Below are 20244 nucleotides of genomic sequence, written 5' to 3'. Positions count from 1 at the left end.
TAGCTTGACATTTTGGTTTTCATGCAAAGACGACTATTCTGTAAATTAGAAAAAGATTCAATTGTCAAGTCATTGTTACTGTTTTACAAGTGGTTTGGCCTACATCATTCACAGTTGCATTGTATTTTTGAGGTGCGCCGATCTTTATTCATTACTTCATCCGTTGTCACTACCATATCATTTTTCATGCCTCAGTCAGATCTGAAAGGATGAATGAGTTCTTTGTGATGAAACAGATGTTTACATGCTTGTTTCGTTTGATATTTTACATGTACAGAATGTGATTCGATTTTGCGAAATGGTATCTATGCAAAAACTACAGCGATTGGTTTAGGACTGTAAAATGAAAAAAGATCAAAATGAACCATTTCAAAAGGAGGCAAATGTGCAAGGTTGTTTGCGAATGCACAGCGATGGTGCCATGTTCTATTTCTTTTGATACTTCTGAAACTCTTTACATTTTCCTTTCAGACTAGCACGGCGTAGAGAAAAAGGCTCAGTGCGTGTGTCATACAGTAGAAGCTCTCCTGGATTACTCCCAAAGATGTGACCTCAGTGTAGTTGAAATATATATATTTTTCCAGACAATTGAACTGCCTCTATACTAGAACAGCATTGTTGATGCAATGAGAATGTATTTAGGTCACATCTGTACAGCTGTGTTGTTGCCATCGTGTCATCCTCATTGCCTCTTATGTCTAGCCTTTATGTACTGTAGGACCAAATACTTTTTTTCTCCCTGCAAAGGAGATGTGGCATACTGCTTTATATCGGACTTTTTTTGTTTTCATGGCACTACAGTGACACTGAATATCCGTTTCCTCGTCGTGCTTGTGTTGTCTGTGCCCTTTATGGATCTGTTCCATGTCTCTCCGGCCGTTGGTTCTGCATTCATGTGGTTTTAAGCATTTGCTCTTTAAAATAACCCCTGTGTGTTTGTGAGTGGATCATATCTGTCTCATCTCTCATATTGCACTTTATGTATTCATTTAAAACACTGATTTATGAGAGTTTATATACAAATCCCCCCCCCCCCCCCCCCCCGCCCTGACTGTTATGTGCACTGGACCTGTTTGTCCTGTCTCTGGTTAAACTTGCCTTCTTGTAAAAAAAAAAAAAAAAAGAATTGTGAAAAAAGCTTGATTAAATTATAGTTATTTTTTGAAAAGTCCTATACATATTTAAAATAAGAATTTTTACTTAATCAGTGAGTATTTTGTTAGCGGTTTGCTGTTGCAGTTTTCCTGGATTTTGGATAACATTTGTATTTTGGAACAGTGTGGATCAGAGGTGTGTCAATCGCGTTGCTGCAGCTCTTTCTGCTATTGATAGCAGGTTTGAGAAAATAGATCTAGAAAAACATTATGTAATTAATTACTGATTTACAAATGAAAAGTTTATTAATGAAATATTTAAAGATGCACGTAGTATAGTGTAATTTCTCACAGGAGTACATTTGAAATTTGCATATTATCACAATATTGTGCCAGATGGGATAAATATATTTTAATTCAGTCCAGATATAATTATTTCTAAAATGCCCAATATAAGTTCATTTTCATGAATATTCCACACTATGAAGGTCATTCTGTAGCTGCAACATTATTTCTGTTGATGTGTGTCAAGGTCCTCTAGTGCCAGCGTATCCCACCATCATTCTCACATAATCGAAATGTAAATTCAAAAAACGTCCGTAAACAAATCTGTTAAAACTAAGTTATTGAGCGTGAAGATTTTCCCCCTTTTTTATTTTTTAGATGAATCGCATTTCTGAATTATGGTCTTTTCTTTCCTCCTCCCCCGACTTTAGTAATGTTGTTACGGCATGAATAACTACACGTTTTCCCCGTTACAGCTTGGGTTTTATTGTTATTCCAGGGTGGAGTCCACTTTGTTTGTCAAAGTGTTTTGTTTTTCTTGTTTGGTAATGTTGTCCTTTGGTCTATCTTAATTCAGCGTCATGTGTATAGGCTAATGTATCTGCTAAGTGAAGCCTAAAAGCATCGGAAATATGGTAATCAGCCTTTTATGCACATGTGGGGGCTTTTGTTTGGTACTATGTTTTACAATGCAATATACTGTATGTGCTTATTTTCTGTGCTACACCAACAGAGTTTTATTATGTCATAGTAAATCTAGAGTGGCTTTGTATATTGCTGTACGGTAGGAATAATGTTTTTCGTGCTTTATGTGATATGATGTCAAAGTGAGAAAATGCACTGAGAAATACTGCGCTGCGATATGTCGTTGTGGCTCGATATTCTCTGCTGGACCTCAGACTTTATAGAGAGCCTGAAATCTTTGTAGGTCCATTTTCTGTTTTGCTTTTCTTTGTGCTCATGTAGATAGCTCTGATGCGTCGCCTGTTACTGCCACCTTTTTATGCATCAACGTTCAGGCATCCATTGGTATTATACCAGTGTTTACAGAGACAAGAGTTTACAACAGGGCAATGTTTGTTTTACTCTCCGTAAAAACACGTTCCTTTAATACTGTATCTGGAATAACGGACTACATATGACTACATATACAACTTGCAGTGTATTTAGATTTACCAGTGAATCAATGATGTAATTTCAATACTATTCCCTAAATAATACATTATATTTGATGAGGTCTTCATTCATAAGCATGTCGAGGCCCTGAAAGCACTTTTTATTTCAATTACAGACTTTTATTTATCAGAAATTCCACTTCCTATCTACTTCCTATGAGCAGCTACATGCCATCAGAAGTTGTTTTGTTTTTTAACAGAATAGGTACTGTTTAGATTTTATTCAATTTAGTTTTATAGTAAATCTGTCATTAGCACTGTATATTATTAATCAACAGTTGAACCAGAAAGCCAAAGTCCAAAACAAACATTGTATCCCTCTAACTGTTGAAACACAACCTTTCCCATTGTTTTTCAAAATATTGTAGTGTGGTACGAGTTATTTCATATGTCAACTATGAACGTATCAATGCATCATTGAACATTATGACAGAAATTCTTTCAGCTTAACTTAAAGAGATGCGACTGACATATCCTACCCACTACCGGGGGAATCTCTTTTCTGCATGATGCTGAATTCCAAAATATCTCAGACAATACCTTGACAGATTGTATTTTGCTTTAAATGAAGTATTTAGTTTTGCTTTGTTTTATTAATCTGCTCTCAGACACTATTTTGTAGTGAATATTACTATATACATATTGTCTAATAAATAAAAGATACCGTAAGACATAAAATAAGAAACATCAAATACAAATACTCTACAGTCAGGCTATATATCTATCCACATATCTATATCTGTATCGATATATATATGTGGATAGATATATTGACTTTGTGACACAACATGTTAAAACAGAAACTGAATCAGGAAGATGAAAGAGTAATAGTGGTGCACAGTCACTCAGTGGGTCACCCACTCTATGAATCCTTTGTGTGCATTTTGAGGACAGTCCGCTGCTGGTTCAAGCCTCATACAATGGCAGCTAAATTGTTATACAGTGTTTTTTTTGTTTCTGAGAACAGTGATACTATTCCAAACACTGCACATGCATTTTACTGCCGCGATGGAGTGCACTATGCTCCTATAGTATACGCTCGCAGCAACAGGAAACATTATGCTCATAGAATATGCAAAATCTAGCATTCTGCAGCACAGCTTGGCAAGTTGGTACTTTTTTGACCTAACCCTTTAAAAATTACGTGGTTCAAACCTTGTTCTTCAAATTGTGTGTTTTCTATTTAAACTGTTAAATCGGACCAAAAGAATCCAAGTTGGCTGTAAATGTGTGCTATATAAAAGATGAATTACGCTTCTGTTTGAACTGTACCTAATGTATTTTTCTTGTGTGAAGGCTTCTGTCTTTGTATCTTTGCATTATTATTTGTAAATTAAATGAAAATAAATATATCTGACGAAGCAAAGACGTTTCTTTAATCTTATTTTTGTCATTAGGTGGACTACAAAAACAACAACAAACTGAACCAGTATTTACATGATGATGATAACAGCCCCCATAACTGGCACAACTCAGACTTTCACACCCACTCCACAGCTTCACGCCCGGCCTCTCCCACTCTGTCCACACTAACAATTCTACCGAGTTGACACTGGACATTTTGCATGTGGGATGGGTATGACAAAAGTAATAACCAAAGTGACTACACTAGGTAGGGTTCATGATGATGTTGCGAAGGTTTTTATTTATTTCTGTATCTATTACAACAGACAAATCCTAATATGGCTTTCCCCTTTTTGCATTATCGGCAATACTCATATAGCCAGTGACTTCTACCTGAGAAAATAATACGACAAATGTATTCTTAAGCCACTTGAAAACCTTTCAAAAAATATTGGAATGCACAAAAACTAAGCATGAATGATCCCCCCCCCCCCAAAGAATCAACAGTTCAGCGATCAAATTTAAAGGCCAAGTTCCGGGCTTCACCATCACCGATGCCCTCAAATGGCTCAACAGTGTCTGACAACCAATGTGATCCAGTGATGCAGCATCTTTTCTTTGAGTTGTTTTACTCTCTTTTGGCACTGAATGACTCCCTCTGCTGGTGGAATGCTGCAATATAAAGTCATCATTCTTGATAAATCACAGTAACTTGCATGTTGTGGTAAAAACATCCATATCACACTTTTATTTGAAAGCATCAAACGTGACCTTTAATAAAGTTTTAAAATGTGATAATATGTAATAGCTGAGAGATTTTGCAAACTGTGTGTTTGTGAGTGTGTGCGGTTACTGCTGCAATATTGGGGGAAATCATTTGGCCAAAGTTGATCGACAAATAACTCGACAGGTGTTTACATGATTCTGTGCTCCAGGAGGAGGGAAAGTGAAACCTGTGGGCCTCTAACTGTGGATTGAAAATGTGTCATATGAGCTTTGCTATTTCTCTTGAGTTTGGCATGTGGCTTACTTGTTTTGTATCCCTTGTGTCTGTTGTTCACTTTAGACCTAAAACGGTTAGTCTGCTCATCAATTCATTGATCGACACAAAGTTAATCGCCAACAATTTTCATGACTTCAGAATTGTAAGTCGTTTATCAAACAAAAATGCCAAACGGTATTTGGTTCCAGCTTCTAAAATATGAGGATTTGCTGTTTTTTTCTGCTTTGTACCCATTGTACAGTGAATACCTTGGTTTCTTGACTATTCCTCTGACTAAATAACGAATAAAAAAATGTGTGATGGACTTTTACGTTGCATTTGCCATTTTTTTCCATAGGCTACATACCACCGACATATACATATAGTGTATATAACAGCAGATCAGGAGGACATCAACAAAGAAGCCGTGGAGTAAACCCTTAATACATCAATGGGTACAGAGACGAGGGAGATCAGGGTAGCTAAGAGAAGCTACACTGAAATCACAAACTTCCTGACTGACAGGTCCAAAGCCGGTCAAAAAGATAAATATTTGACTTCAACTACCCTACCCAGCAGAGGCTGGTGTTCCGGCTTTGTACCGGTCAGATATATGTATATATATATATGTATGTATATATATATATATATGTATATATATATATATATACATACATATATATATACATATATATATACATATATATATATATACATATGTATATATGTATATATATATACATATGTATATATATATATATATATACATACATATGTATATATGTATATATATATACATATGTATATATATATACATATGTATATATATATATATATATATACATACATATGTATATATGTATATATATATATACATATGTATATATATATATATACATATGTATATATGTATATATATATATATACATATGTATATATATATATATATGTATATATATATGTATGTATATATATATATATATATATATACATATATATATATATACATACATATATATATATATACATATATCTATATATATAGATACACTTTTTTCTCTTGGAGATATATATATATATATATATATACATATATCTATATATATATAGATACTACTTTTTTTGCTGCCCTTTTTTATTCTTTATACATATATTTTCTTGTTCTTGTAAATTTGTGTTTGTACATTGAGAGCGGAGTGGAAACCGGAGACAAATTCCATGTATGCGTAAGCACACATGGCCAATAAAGCTGATTCTGATTGGAGGTGAACGCAGGGATGTTTACTTGGTTACGTACAGACGTCAGAGCGAACACATCGTATCCCAGCATGCAGCAGGAGGCCGTTGAGAGATCCAGCAGCTGGTAGTGAGTTGCTAGAGCGCCCATCAGGCAGCAGCCAACGGTCAACACTGAACACACATTTCTCCATGTGAGAACATCTGAGCAGTCTACCTCACAGGCGACTGAAAAATAATGCCGTTCGGACGCCCGACGTGTTACCGCAGCGGCTTTTGAGTCATCATTGTCACCAGGTTTTCATTTAGGAGGATTCCTCCCTCCATCCTCCCGGATCGCACCGAACAGGCAATGACAACGGTCTCCGCTACCCCGCAGCAGATGAGGGACCGGCTGCTGCAGGCCGTCGACAGTCACAGCAATGTGAGTGAAGCTAGCCGGCTAGGAAGCTAACGTTAGCTTGTTTACCTGAACTCTGGCAAACTACACAAGGCAGTTCGAACATCAGCTGTCATTTAACTATTTAGTTTTTTTTTTTTTTTAAATGCGTTATTTCTAATTTGGGCTGGCATTGACCTGTCGAGTGACTGTCGCTGAGATCACGATTTGACAGCTCGCAGGCTAACTAAGCAGAAGCTGGGTTAGACACCAGTCTGGCGTTAGCTGGTGCATGTTAGCTTCTAGCCGTAACGCGAAGGCGGATTTAGAGTGTGGCTTGAAAGAATATAATACTATGCGTGTGGCTTACCCTTCACTCTGAAATGATCTGTGTGTCCTGCTAATTGTCCGGGGTTTGGTTGTAGACCGTCTCACGCCATTACTTTATTGATACTGAAGTGTGGGAGGTAGCTAAGCAACTCTTAGCTTAAATAGCTATGTTACGTTTTAGGAAATAGTCGGACCCTTCCTCCTCAAGTTAGTTAGCCTAAATGCTAGCGATAGCCAAATTAGCTAACACAAATCTGCCGACACTGAACCGCTGGTTGACTTTTTGACAGAATAAGAAACTCGCTTCAAATTAAAGTTTAGCGCTTTTTGCTTCAAGTTTTTGCTCTAATTGTATACTTTTGTTTAAAAGTTTACAATGATGAAGTTATTTTGAGTTGACACTTTGCCATCGTTACTTTTCAACGTCGATTTGAAGCATACAGACAAGCTAATGTTATCTAAGCTAACTTGCACCCTTACTCACACACGTTGCAGGCTCTATTCAATCGCGTTTCTAGCCATGACATGAATATATTAGACTTTGTTAACCGTCATTTTGCGTTGTCCGTCTGTCTTTTTTTTGAGTGCTTATTTTTAACTGCATGAATAGTTTCATACTCCTCCTTGTGTTATTCATCAGGACTGTGAATAACATTTTAATTTAATAGTCTCTGTTAATGGTGATATTAGGCTACCACTAAACATTTGCTTTCTGCGAGCAGCTGTGCAGGTGAAGTAACGTTGATACAAAATGTTTGTTTGTCCTCTGCAGATATGCAATATGGTGGCTGTATTGGAAGTAATTACCGGTCTTGAAAAGTATCCTATCACCAAAGAAGCACTTGAGGTAAGACAATTGATTATATGTGAACTACTACTTCACGTTGAATTATATTTCTGTATGTGTTTCTAACTCAAGTATTATTTTTTTTAATGTAGGAAACTCGACTCGGAAAATTGATCAATGATGTAAGGAAGAAGACCAAGAATGAAGATCTTGCCAAGCGTGCTAAGAAACTCTTACGGGCATGGCAAAAGCTGATTGAACCTGGGCCAGCTGTGGCTGCCAGCGCCCCTGGCTCTACCAATGGCAGTTCTCATCCCTGCAGAACAGATGCCTCTCCTCCTGACATTTCTGTGTCCGGGAAGGGTGTCCCTGAAGTCAAAATCAGAAACGATGTTCACAACACATACTCGCCAAAAGCGGAGAAATCCAGCAGCCGCAAACGACGAGCAGAGCACAGGGACAGTGGAGTGCACTTACCGGAAAAAATCTCCAAGATGTCTTCGTTTGACGTCTCGGTTTCCCCACCGCCCACCAATGGGATTGCGGGCAGTCCTGATGCCCTGCCCGACCAGCAAGTCGTCTCGTCTCCTGACCGATCTCGGATAGAGCACCTTGATAATGATAAAATCAACAGAATTCCGGTTAATGCTGTCAAGCCTCGTCCTAGCTCCCCCGGAGTGGCCAAACTACCTAGCACTTCCTCTATGATTAAGGTCGCTGTGATGCAGCAACAGACCAGACTGGAGGAAGCAGGTGGAGGTGGGTATTATCAAGCCAAAAGTCCCCGTGGCCTCACTTCCAGTCCAAGGAGCATGAAGCAAGATACGGTGAACAAGCGCTCTTCAGCATATGCACCAAAAGGAACACCTATCCCAAGCCCTTCCTCTACGGACTCTCCCTTGTCTTTGTCCCAGCCCGTATCCTCCCCAGCCCAAGCATCATCCGCTGACAAGCTGACAAACTCTTCTCATAGGTTTTCAATGCACTGGACCAGTTTGTCAGAAGTCCCCACTCATTGTCCACCACTAGACACATCTTCAACACTGGAATCCCCATCGGTCTCCCCTTCACCCTCTCATCCGCAACACAACTCAGAACTACACAGACCAACATCTGAGGGGGCCGTGCCCATGTCTGATAACAAAGACGGGACAGCGGTTCCCAACTCGGAGCATAAACGGAGGAAGTACAGGTCAAGAGACTACTCTGTCAACCTAGATGGCCAGAAAATAGAGGACACGACTAAACCTGTACGGTTAAAAGAACGCAGGTTAACATTTGATCCTGTCACAGGTCAGATCAAACCTATGGTACATAGAGAGCCTTCTCAAACAGAGGAAGCCTCCACTCCTGACCTTACTGAGTCCAGGCAGAGAACTGAAAGCACTGTACAACGGCCCGCTGCTCCGGCCCCGGTTCTAGCCCCGGTCCCAACCTCAGCCCCAGGTCCCAGCCCTAATCCTTTCCATCAAACAAACTGGAAGGAACTGTCCAGAAATGAAATCATCCAGTCCTACTTGAACCTTCAGAGTAATGTGCTCAACTCCTCTGGGGTCCAGGCCCCGAGTGCACACTTTTTCATGTCCGAGTATCTGAAAAGGGAAGAACAGGAGATCAAGGACTCACGGAAGATACACGTTCTGCAGACGGACAGCTTAGTAGGGGATTTACCGGGTTTGAGTCGGGAGGTGACGGACGGGGACCTGGACCGGGTTCACACGCAGCGCTGGCCGGGGGTGAATGGTTGTAATGACACCGAGGGCACCTGGTATGATTGGACAGAGTGCATATCATTGGACCCGCACGGGGATGGAAGCAAATTGAACATCCTGCCATATATTTGCCTAGACTGAGGGGTTTGGGAAGGTTGCTGTCTTTCGCCACTCCTGTCTTTTGTCTCCCCAAAGAGACGAGATACTTTGTGATTTTGTTTGTCCACTGTGAGTTTGGCGGAAGCCATGCCTGCTAACCCCCCCCCCCCCTCCAATGCCTCCTCCTCTTTCTGTGATAATCTAATTACATTTTGGTTTTAAAACAGAGTCAAGATTAAAAGAATAGTTAAGTTTGTAATACCAAGGGCTGTATCTGTTTTATTTTTCAAACTGAAAGCAACAGGAATGACGAGGCTCTAGTTGCAGTGTGCTGATCCTAACACTGAAGGCGAGAAAGAGGACAGAATCATCCCAGACAACTGGAAATGGTGTTATGATGTGAATGTTTGATGTTCTGAATCGTACCGCTATTTCAGTCTCACTGGGATGATGCCTGTTGTCTTTTTTTCGTTTTTGTTTTTTTAAACCTGTCTAGTTTACAATCCAGGGTTGCATTTGAGGAAAGGCCGGGGTTTAGCTGTCCTGTCCAGACCGCCATGTTGGTGCCCAGTACGGTGTTGACAGAGTTCATCTAGCGCAGGTAGAGCCAAACATGTCCAGAGTGTGAAATACTGGATCATATTGGGCAGTTCCAAGAAGCTTTATGTGAGATAAAAAAGAGTAAATTATGAATTTCTTATCATGTATCCATCTATTTATTTTGACCGGTCATGGGACGTTCATTCAGACGTACCAGTAGATCTGTTATTTGTTTTTTTCCTGTTGCCGTCACAATGCTGTCAGTCTCATCTTCGATGTTAAAGGGGCAAACATGTTTTTGCATTTGGTCATTAACATTCCATACTCCTCGCTAGCTCTCTCTCTCTCGCTCTCTCCCCATCTCTCACACAGCTCCTGTTTGCCCGTCTCAGCTCTCAATCAGAAATGTATTCAGAAAAATTATTTGTTTTAAAAATAGTTTAATCAAAAATAATGCTGTTTATTTAATATTAATTAATCTAAAAAGTTTACACAAATTCTCCCCCAAAGCTTAAGATATTAAATAATTGATGAATAATTACATTTAGGGACTAAATCAAGGAGATATTTGAATACTGGGACTCGCGTAGTTTCCTTTCCTTTAGATATCGTTTGCCTTCTGGATTTCCATCACACTGTTTCTGTGAGTTGAACGGCCTTTGTGAATGTACGGGATCGACACCTCTTATGCACTTGTTCATAAGTTGACAACTTGTTGGTCATCTCGTCACTGACTGAATTCAAATGTGAGTAGTGACTGATGCTCCCACAGTTTACTCAGAGTTTAAGACTCATTCAAAGTTTTTGCAGCTGTTCATGAGAGTTTAGAAAACATTTAATGGTCTGAGGAGCATTTCTTTTTTCTTCCTTTTTCCAGTTCAGCAAACCGAATGGGGAGAGAAAGCAGTGTGCATCGGATATTTTTGGCATTTTCCGTGTACCAACTAATACTTTTTTTGATTTCCCTTTATACACATCAGTCACAACCAGATTTTTTCTCACATGACTTAGATTAAGATTGGCTTCTGCGCAGCCTCTGTCTTTTCATTCTTTCAGTCATTCATCCCTACCAATGTGCCTTGGTAAAATGGTAAATCTGGATTTGCTTCTGCATAAATCACGCCTGTCCGTGGAGTTTTGTGAGTTGCGAGAATTGCAAAGTCCCCGGATCAGTATGCCGCTGGTATATGCACCGTTTCTGTTCCTTTTTGTACACACTGATCCAGAGAGGGTGAAGCTGCAGACAATGAGAAACTGCACAACAACGCAGCTGGCAATAAAGGAAAAGTGCTACAACTGGTTGATGAGAATCTGTTTTCTGGAGTTTTGACTGGGGCGTCTTTCTTTGTTCAGTGTTTAACGTCTCTCCATTGTTTGAAAATAAAATGATCTAAATCTTCAGCCCAGTCGACTGACTCGTGGGTCTTTTATGGCGCCATTGTGTTCAACAACCGTAGAACATGTTGCCCCATTGAAACTAAATGGTCACTCTGTGTACTTCTGCTTTGTGGTTTGAACTCTGCTGTCGGAGTTGTTTGAACAATTGTGGTGTAATTGCACAGTTCATCCATGTGGGGGTGCGAAAGGTCAGTTTGTCTGCATCAGTGGGGCTGTATGAGTAACTTCAGTTCAGTGGTAATTTATTCATCAGACTTCTGGTTTTTCAAAGCCCACAAAGAATATATGGCCCTCTATTTTTAAATAAAAGAATCATACAAAATACTTAGTTTGTCCTCCCATCGGGGAATGCATGCATTTAAAAACAGCATTATGTAAAGTAATCAGAGGACTAACAGCCGTCATGTTCACTGAGTGAAACACTGCAGCATAGAGACTCGTACTCTGAATCAGTCCTCTGCACACCTGTATGATGTGATCACCTGCCTGTATCCTCAGAATCACAGCTGTGAGACTGAGGAGACACCTGGGCTCACGTCATTACTATAGTCGATGAGTCAGTACAGGCTACACTGCGTCAGGATGAAGTTGCGCAATTCCAAGAAATCACAATGATGTCATGATTGATGTTTGGGCTTATTTTCATTATGTATTAATGGGTTTAGGATTTTCTCGCTCACTAAATTTCAATAAGATTTCGAGGAATAGCTCTAAATTATGTTTTCAACTTGCTTTTCAATACAAAAACCCAAAGATGATAAATTCACTGTCATATATGACAAAGAAAAACACCAAAATCAAGTTTAAAGATCTTCATCAAACACTTTTTTGCTTGAAAAGTAGCTTAAAAGATTATTTCAAAATATCGCTGATTAATTTTCTGTCAATTAACTATAATCATTTCCGCTTTAGTAAATGATATACAGCACACTACTGTCGGCAGATTGATCACAACAATGGTTTTCATTCTGTAGATCGGCGCTTTGTAGACGATACTATGTGTGCTTTGATGTATATGTACGAAACACTTTCAGTGGTTCATTTTCATCATGAAACCTCTCAATCAGTAGCTCCCCAACCTCACACCTGCTTTTAATCATGACACCCAACACTAATTAGTTCAGGTGTCGGAAAACGAAATGCTCCATGAAGCAGAGCAGCTGGAACAAAGGTACATTTTAAGAGCTGCCAGCTGCACCTGGTCAATGTAATTTTCCTGACTGGCCAGTAGTCGAAATCTTTACCAGTAGCCCTATTGTCCATAACTAGATTATGGCTGGTCTGGAAAAACAACTTGGTATGTGTCTCCTTTTAAGAAATATGTTGGTGGGACTCTTTCTGTCTTTAATAAGTGATTTTTTTGTCATATTTTCTCTCGGTTACACCGTAGACCTCATAACAGTTTAACAGTCTGTTCTTGTACCAGGAAATACATTTTTGAAGTGCTGTTCCATTTTTAAAGTATTGCCTTGCTATTTCAGAAAAGGCAAAGTGGTGCAGATCAGACTTTCTTTTTGGAAGTGAAAGAAGATAAAGTAAAATCCCCTGTTCTCTCCAACTCTGTCCAGTGAAGTTACGCACTGCGTCATTAATATGTAAAGAATGAAGCAATGCTGACTGTTGTCAATCAGACACTATTCTGGAGCAGATTTAGAGAGTCCTGGCGTGTGGAGGGAAGCTGTATCTGTAATCTAAAACCACATAGCGCCGACATTACGTCACCCCAGTAGCTCGTAAACTTTAACTTTTCGACAGTGACTCAAAAAAGTGCGACAATCTGTCTCGTCCGCTGCACGTCTGGTATGCAGGGAGGGGTCCAGTGGAGCACTCCCACCAGTCAGGAATTTGGGGAAGTTTCCTTCCATATAAGGAGTTTTTGATGTCAATCTCGATCTAAGGAAGAGAAGGAGGAAAGGTGGAGTCTAGGATCGATTACGCGCAAAGAGTTTAGAGAGGCAAGAGGAGTCCTGTCAGTGTACTTCCGTGATTGGTGAAAGTAAAATGTACAAGTTTATACTGTCAATTCATGTGGAGTTGTTATTAAGTTGTGGTTGCTGGCACATCCTGTTTCATCTTCATTTTACGTCCTTTGTCTGCATGACATGGTCACTGTGTGTGGGGAATAAATTACACACTACTTTCCACGAGGCAGCTGGTGTGTGATGCACTTGAATTTATTTGTAATGTTGTACTTAGGAATGATTGCCATTCCCCCACACGAAGGTCCAACTACTGTTTTAAAGTAACTATCAACAGTGATAAGGGAAGATACAATATGAATGGGAGAAATCAACCCTTTTTCGTATTAAAAAAATAGTCCAATGTAAATATATTGTGTCTAAAACTTTGAAAATACCTATAACGTGTAAGTTTTGAAGTGTTGACTGTTAGTTTCTCCAGGTTGCTAAAAACCCAAATTGACACAGGACAAAATGAATACACTAAAATATAATAAGCAATTTAAGTTATTACATATTTTCAACAGCCACATCGAGGAAAGTAATTATATTCCAAACTCAGACTTATGTTGCTATTAATGTTAGCATAAGATAGCGCGTTGATAATGAAGCACACAGAGGTTCCGCCCACTCATAAGTATGCATTTCTAGGGTTTCGCGCGCTGGTGGTCCTCTGACGAACTACCAGCAGGGAACTATCTTGACTGTTGAATCGACGCTCTTTGATAGAAACCGTGGGATCGCTGTAATTGGCGGCCGTTAAAAAGAAAGGAAGTATTGAGTTCACTTCGAGGTTTCATTGGCAGAGAAAGTTGAAGATCATTCAGTGCAGTGTTTATCCTCAAGTAGCTGTCCATCTTTGTACTGACATAGAAAACTCACAAGTCTTTGACAATGTCTTTTAACAAAGGCCCTTGCTTCGGATTATCAGCGGAAATCAAAAACAAGGTAAATATTTTTCTTTTATCATAATACAAAAAGTTATTTGCTCTGAACTTTTCTTCTCATTGTGCTCTTTTCTTCACCTGGCCTCCATTTTGATCTGCGTGCCACTGTCAGGTATTTAGACGTTGGTTAGTTTGGAGGAAAAAACCTGTCAGCAGAGATTTCAAAGTTTATTTTTTTTACAGGATAAACGGACTTTATAACTTTAACAAAAATTTAAGTTCAGTGATAACACTTTTGAAAAGTGTATATTCACCCTGAGTTTTACGTCTTAAACTAGAATAAATATATATATAAATGTGTATATATATTTTTTTTTTTTGTCCTTGCACGAGACATAGTTAAAAACTGGGCGTTGTCCCTCTTGGCAAAGAAGAATGTCGTTGTGGCAAAACGGTTACCCCCGTTTCCAGAGTGTTCTGTTGCGCGTGCAGCTCGTCGCGCGTCGTTGTGACCCGGGTTAGTGTGTTCGTCCCGGGTCCGTTAGTCGTCCATCCTGATAACTCACCTAACGTCTGTCTTTTTTTTAGTGCTTATTTTTAACTGCATTAATAGTTTCCTACTCCCCTCCTCGTGGGAAGGTGTCTCGCTGCTTCTCTTGATAAAACGTTTCTTTGCTCCAATCACGTCAGTGCAGGAGGTTTGCTTTTTTCTTTGGTAATACGTCCTTGTGTTGACAATGGACACAAACCAAACGGCCTCCAACATGACCCCACTCTGTGGTAATGTGTAACTTTCTGTGAGTGCGGCCTTGTTTGTTTTGACCTGCCTGCGAACCACATACCAGGACTGATGCTGGAGATTACTTTCCTCACACTGAGCTGCTGTATAACCAGGGGGACTTTCCCTTTAAACATGTGCTGTTACCTCTTAATAATACGTTCATTCATTTTTAGTAATGCACAAGGGGACTTACTGTTATCCGTTTTTTTTCTTTCATTTCTGCGTTCCAGTTTGGCACACAGCGCTCCCAACTGTTCTATGTGACTATAAAGGTCTCCCTGAATGGCTTCTGTCAGAGCTTGCGTAGCATGTTTCTCACACTTCTATCATTAAAAAAAAACAGTGATTCCCTTCACAAGAAAATCAATCTTTGTGCTGCCATAAGCCCCTTAAAACTCTCCCCTCCCTCCCACTTTCAGCCCCGGTCTTCCTGTGTTTCAGTGGTGAATTTAGCAGCTTACCAAACAGGATATCCGTGTGTTTTGGGTCGTGTCAATGTCTCCTTTCTTTATAAGGCCTAAAAAAGACAAAACCCCTCTGTAGACGCAGCACTGAGGCGAAGTGAAATGCACGGGTGACCATGAACCTGATCACATGCAGTCCTAATCAACTTTAGTGGACATAGACCGGTAATTAACATGTTGTGGATGCAGCTCAGTTTTTGGTATCTTAATGAAATCTACTAAATCCTAAAGAGCCTGAAGGTATCTTATGGATGCATTTAACAAATCACCTACTGGCTCTTATTGCTGCTCATGGAACATACGTGACCTTTGACCTCTCTGCCCGACCAGATCGCACAGAAGTATGACGCTCAGAAAGAGGAGGAGCTGAGGGTCTGGATCGAAGACCAGACGGGCGCCACCATCGGCCCCGACTTCCAGAAAGGCCTGAAGAGTGGAGTCATTTTGTGCACGTAAGCAGAGATCAGATCTGTCTGTTACACCGTGATCATCAATCATATTATTATTATTATTATTATTATTATTATTATTATTATTATCGCCAGTGGTTGGATGGTAAACTAGAGTATTTCCCTTTTTCTCCTCACAGCCTTGTCAACAAGCTGGCCCCAGGCTCTGTGAAAAAGATCAACCAATCAGCGCTGAACTGGCACCAGGTGAGTTGGTGAGGGAGCGGCTGAAAGCATCTTTTTGATTGCAGTGACGCACTGACACTAGAGATGACGTTACATGCAGTTAGATACTTGTTTTTGGACTTCAACAAATGGCTCCCTGTGCTGCCGTATTGTGTTAGGATGTCTGTGCGCTGAATCCTGCTCGGTCATGATGATGCTTGCGTGTTGAAAGTACAGCCACTGCTTCTGAAACTCTCTTTCTCTGCTGCGGTGCAGCCGGTCACGGCTAAATGTTTTCACAGCTACAGGACTGCTTCTTGTTAACGAGATGATTTGTAACGAGATGTAATCACACCTCCGTCATTCTAAAGTCCTGCACACGCATTGTTATTGATCATGTTTTTAAATTGGTGTGGGTTTTTTAGCTGGAGAACCTGACGAACTTCATCAAAGCCACCACAAATTTTGGCCTGAAGCCTCACGATCTCTTCGAGGCCAACGACTTGTTTGAGAATGGCAACATGACGCAGGTGCAGACAACGCTGCTCGCACTCGCTAGCATGGTGAGTCCTCTGACAGTAGTGGTGGGAGTGACCTCTTCCTTTCATCTGTCAAAGAAAGCTGAATTATTATATTATTACAACCATCTACACGTCGCTTCTTTCAGGCAAAGACCCGGGGCTGCCAGTCACGAGTGGACATCGGGGTGAAGTACGCTGACAAGCAGGAGAGGATGTTTGATGAAGAGAAGATGAGGGCTGGGCAGTGCGTCATCGGCCTACAGGTGTGATTTTTTTTTTTTTTTTAAGTTTTGGAGATTCCTGGGTGAGCAGCAGAGTTTAAAATGAGTTGGCAGCAGTTCAGTTTAAGATCTGAAACTCTCTAACCTATCACAGTCCTTCATTTAAACCACTTATCATTTATTTGCAATGTCAAACAGACACACAGCTTTTATTTACAGTCGGTGGTCACATGACACACACTAATGTTGGTGCAGGTCTGACATTTATACTCGAGGAGGCCGCCGTTCACAGGTTCATTTGCAGGTTGTCGATAAATGAAAAACATATTTGACATGACTGTCATGTTACAGTTGCAGCTTATTCAGTTGATATTTTGGCTGAATCTGACAGAGGTGAGGCTCTTCAGCTGCTTGGAAAGCCGAGCTCACTGCTGAATGTGTCGAAACTATTCGTGACCCGTCATGATCTCCTGGCATACTTCAGACTAAATGCTGCTCTTTGTTCCAACTCTGTTTTGTTATTGTCGGTCGCTAAGATGTAGCTCAGACAGACATGACAGTGAGGAAAACTTGCAAAACAACATTTGAGTATGATGTAGTCATGGCTGACAGCTGGCTGACACTTTGATTGCCTAGTGTCGTGAGTATGCAAGTGTCACTCACGTTGTTCTTATTATGCAAATGTTTACCAGTTTGTTGTGCAAGAGGAGTGAAGTCAAGCTCTTGTTATCGAGCCTTTACGACCATTTATTGTGGTGCTTCTGTCTTTAGATGGGGACCAACAAGTGCGCCAGTCAGGCGGGTATGAACGCATACGGCACCAGGAGGCACTTGTATGACCCCAAAGTTCAAATCCAGCCCCCCATGGACAACACCACCATCAGCCTGCAGATGGGAACCAACAAGGGAGCGAGCCAGGTACTGCAATATGTTCCCAGCTCCTCGTGAGATCACAGCCATAGGAAATGCACCTCGGAGCATCACCGTGCTTCTACTACTATAAACTAGTGCCATGTTTAGTCTTGTAGAAAACTCCTGGATTGTCTTAATACTGTTTATAGCTGTTTTTTAAGGCGTGTGATCCTTATTGTCTTGGTCCACAGGCTGGGATGACGGCTCCAGGGACAAGACGTGGCATCTACAACCAGAAGCTCGGCACAGACATGTGTGACAACAGCACCATGTCTCTACAGATGGGCTACAGCCAGGGAGCCAACCAGAGCGGCCAGAACTTTGGCCTGGGTCGGCAGATCTATGACGCCAAGTACTGTCCCAAAGCCGTAGTGGTTGCAGAGGATCAGAACGGGGCCGCCGTCGCCCGCGACTATGTCCCGGAGTTGCAAGACGAGGGTTACCAAGGTTACCACGAAGAAGAGCAGGTGTTCCAAGAAGATGGGACGGATTACTAGAAGGAAGGAAGGAAGGAAGGAGGTGAGGAAGTGAAAGATGTCCGTCTAAAGGAGGCATGTTCTGCAGAAAGGAACCCTCAAGGCTCACAGGATATTGCACTGGTTTTTTTGGTCATATCCTTTTTTTTATTATGAAATAGTTTTCTTGCCCCTGAAAGCATGTAACACATATCATGATGAACTGTGTTTTTGTATTTAAAGTGACCACAAAAGCCAATATTTTTGGCTTAGCTAGTTTTCTATCCCAGGGATTGTTAATATTGTGCCAAAGCCAACTATTCTCTTTTTCCCTGTTTGTTTTATTTGTGCTGACTCATTAGTTACATTAAGGGAGATTGCTAGGTTTTTGTAAGAGCAACAGAAACTAAAAGTGACACATTAGGGAGTTTTTAAAAGTGTTTTTTTAAGAACGTGCATCCTGTTTTGATCAAAACACTCGTGCTTCTGTTTTATCTGTATAAACATAATTCCTGTGAACATGTTTGTTACTTCAGTATCTTCTTCATCCTCTCAGTATTCATCGACAAACAGCAGTGAACACTTTTGGTTGTTCAGACAGATGTGGGAACTATATATATATATATATATCTATATCTATATCTATATCTATATATAGATATATCTATATCTATATATATATATATATCACACGTTTTCTCTTTACTAGTTGTCTTTTCTCCCACTCATCTCACTCATTTCTTTTTTTTAACAGGAAATATTTCCTTTGTTTGCATAACCAGTCCAACTATAGCTGTTTTCTTTGGACTAAAGAAGGTGGGGGAGGGGATACAATAACAAGTGAAGTTTTGAACATTCCAAGCAAGGATACTGGATTCTTTTTGTCACTGAATAAGTCTTAGATGTTGGTTGATATGCAAACCAATCACACACTTATATGTGATCATGTTAGATGACTATTTATGCATATTTTGGAGTTTGAATGGGGGGTGTTTTTAGTTGGTTTTTTATCTTGACTCTGAATAACCTTTGGCTTTGGACTTTCTTTTTCTTCTGGAATAATCCAGCCAGTGGAAAAATAAATGTTTGAATTGAGAATTGGTTGTTTTTGTGAATACAGTGTAATAAAGATTTGTATTCATTATCATGTGTTGATTTGGTTTGTAGTAATACTGATGTGACGTCATGAAAACATTTATTCACTCACTCAACGTAAGTCAGTAGTCGTTTAGCACTCTGGCTCTTCGATGCCACAGAAGAAGTTCCTATCGGACCTAACGGGACAAGATGTTCAGCTTCACTAATTTAGCTCAAGGTGAAGTTGCAGGAATGAATCCTTTAAATCAAAACTAAAAGGAAGGATAAAACAAAGTACAAAATCAGTACCAGTACATGGAGCCTTTTTTTTTCAAGTCAAAAATGATTCTGCACTGTAAGTACTGATAGGCATTGGATAAATGTGTTGTATGTACAATGTTTATCTGAAATGTGGTGGTTTCTCTTAAAATGGGAATAAAGTAAGGTCCCATACTTCAATAAATGTATACTAATTAGTCACAGTGGTGGAAGAAGTATTTACATACTTTAAGTACAAGTAACCACAATTTAAAAATACTCAATTACAAGCAGTCAAAGTAAATACTGATAATAAAATGTACTTAATTATCAAAAATAACATTTGAAATATATTGGAGAGATCTTTGAGTGAGTCTGGGGGGGAAAGTCTCTTTAGTGTGGATGCTAAGGGGATAAGTGTAGGCGTTATCCACCAGTTAACAATGTAGTGGAGTAGAAGTATAAAGTGGCAAAGTAAAGTACATCCAAATTGTAAGCTACACAAGTACAGTACTTGAATGTACTTTCCACCGTTCTTCCCTTCTTGAGTTATTAAGCTGCATGTCTGCATTTTTGTCCTGTTTAGTTTTAGTTTTCCTTCCTCTTGATATGTAGAACTAACGCTGTGCAGCTACAGTACTCGACAAGATAATACAAAAGTGGACACGTTGGTAAGAAACTTGACGCTGGAATAAAAACTGGCGTTTTGTACAACACCACCACCTGCTGTTCACA

General features: G+C 39.9%; 2 protein-coding genes across 2 annotated transcripts; both read left to right on the top strand.

The window, feature by feature from the left end:
* The first annotated feature begins 6312 nt into the window (after window positions 1–6312).
* Window positions 6313–11298, top strand: crsp7 (cofactor required for Sp1 transcriptional activation, subunit 7). The gene is made up of 3 exons (XM_079284778.1): window positions 6313–6540; window positions 7598–7672; window positions 7765–11298. The coding sequence occupies exons 1-3, from the start codon at window positions 6469–6471 to the stop codon at window positions 9463–9465; spliced, it is 1848 nt and encodes a 615-aa protein (XP_079140904.1). The 5' UTR covers window positions 6313–6468; the 3' UTR covers window positions 9466–11298.
* A 2815-nt stretch (window positions 11299–14113) lies between these two features.
* Window positions 14114–19316, top strand: cnn2 (calponin 2). Its single transcript, XM_079284324.1, has 7 exons — window positions 14114–14267; window positions 15782–15903; window positions 16041–16107; window positions 16491–16628; window positions 16733–16849; window positions 17579–17725; window positions 17911–19316. Exons 1-7 carry the CDS (start codon window positions 14214–14216, stop codon window positions 18214–18216), a joined length of 951 nt encoding a protein of 316 aa, XP_079140450.1. The 5' UTR covers window positions 14114–14213; the 3' UTR covers window positions 18217–19316.
* Window positions 19317–20244: the final 928 nt, after the last annotated feature.

The sequence above is a fragment of the Melanostigma gelatinosum genome (genome assembly GCF_949748355.1).
Source record: "Melanostigma gelatinosum genome assembly, chromosome: 15".
NCBI lineage: Eukaryota > Metazoa > Chordata > Actinopteri > Perciformes > Zoarcidae > Melanostigma > Melanostigma gelatinosum.
Note: the sequence above shows the minus strand (reverse complement) of the source record. Positions and strands in the feature narration are given on the sequence as shown.

Bases quoted from the DNA above. Each gene is read 5' to 3' on its own strand.
- cnn2 (XM_079284324.1), top strand. From the start codon at position 14,214: ATGTCTTTTAACAAAGGCCCTTGCTTCGGATTATCAGCGGAAATCAAA. The intron at 16,108-16,490 runs GTGAGTTGGTGA...TGGGTTTTTTAG, and splicing joins CAGCGCTGAACTGGCACCAG to CTGGAGAACCTGACGAACTT. The intron at 16,629-16,732 runs GTGAGTCCTCTG...CGCTTCTTTCAG, and splicing joins TGCTCGCACTCGCTAGCATG to GCAAAGACCCGGGGCTGCCA.
- crsp7 (XM_079284778.1), top strand. From the start codon at position 6,469: ATGACAACGGTCTCCGCTACCCCGCAGCAGATGAGGGACCGGCTGCTG. The intron at 6,541-7,597 runs GTGAGTGAAGCT...TGTCCTCTGCAG, and splicing joins CCGTCGACAGTCACAGCAAT to ATATGCAATATGGTGGCTGT. The intron at 7,673-7,764 runs GTAAGACAATTG...TTTTTAATGTAG, and splicing joins TCACCAAAGAAGCACTTGAG to GAAACTCGACTCGGAAAATT.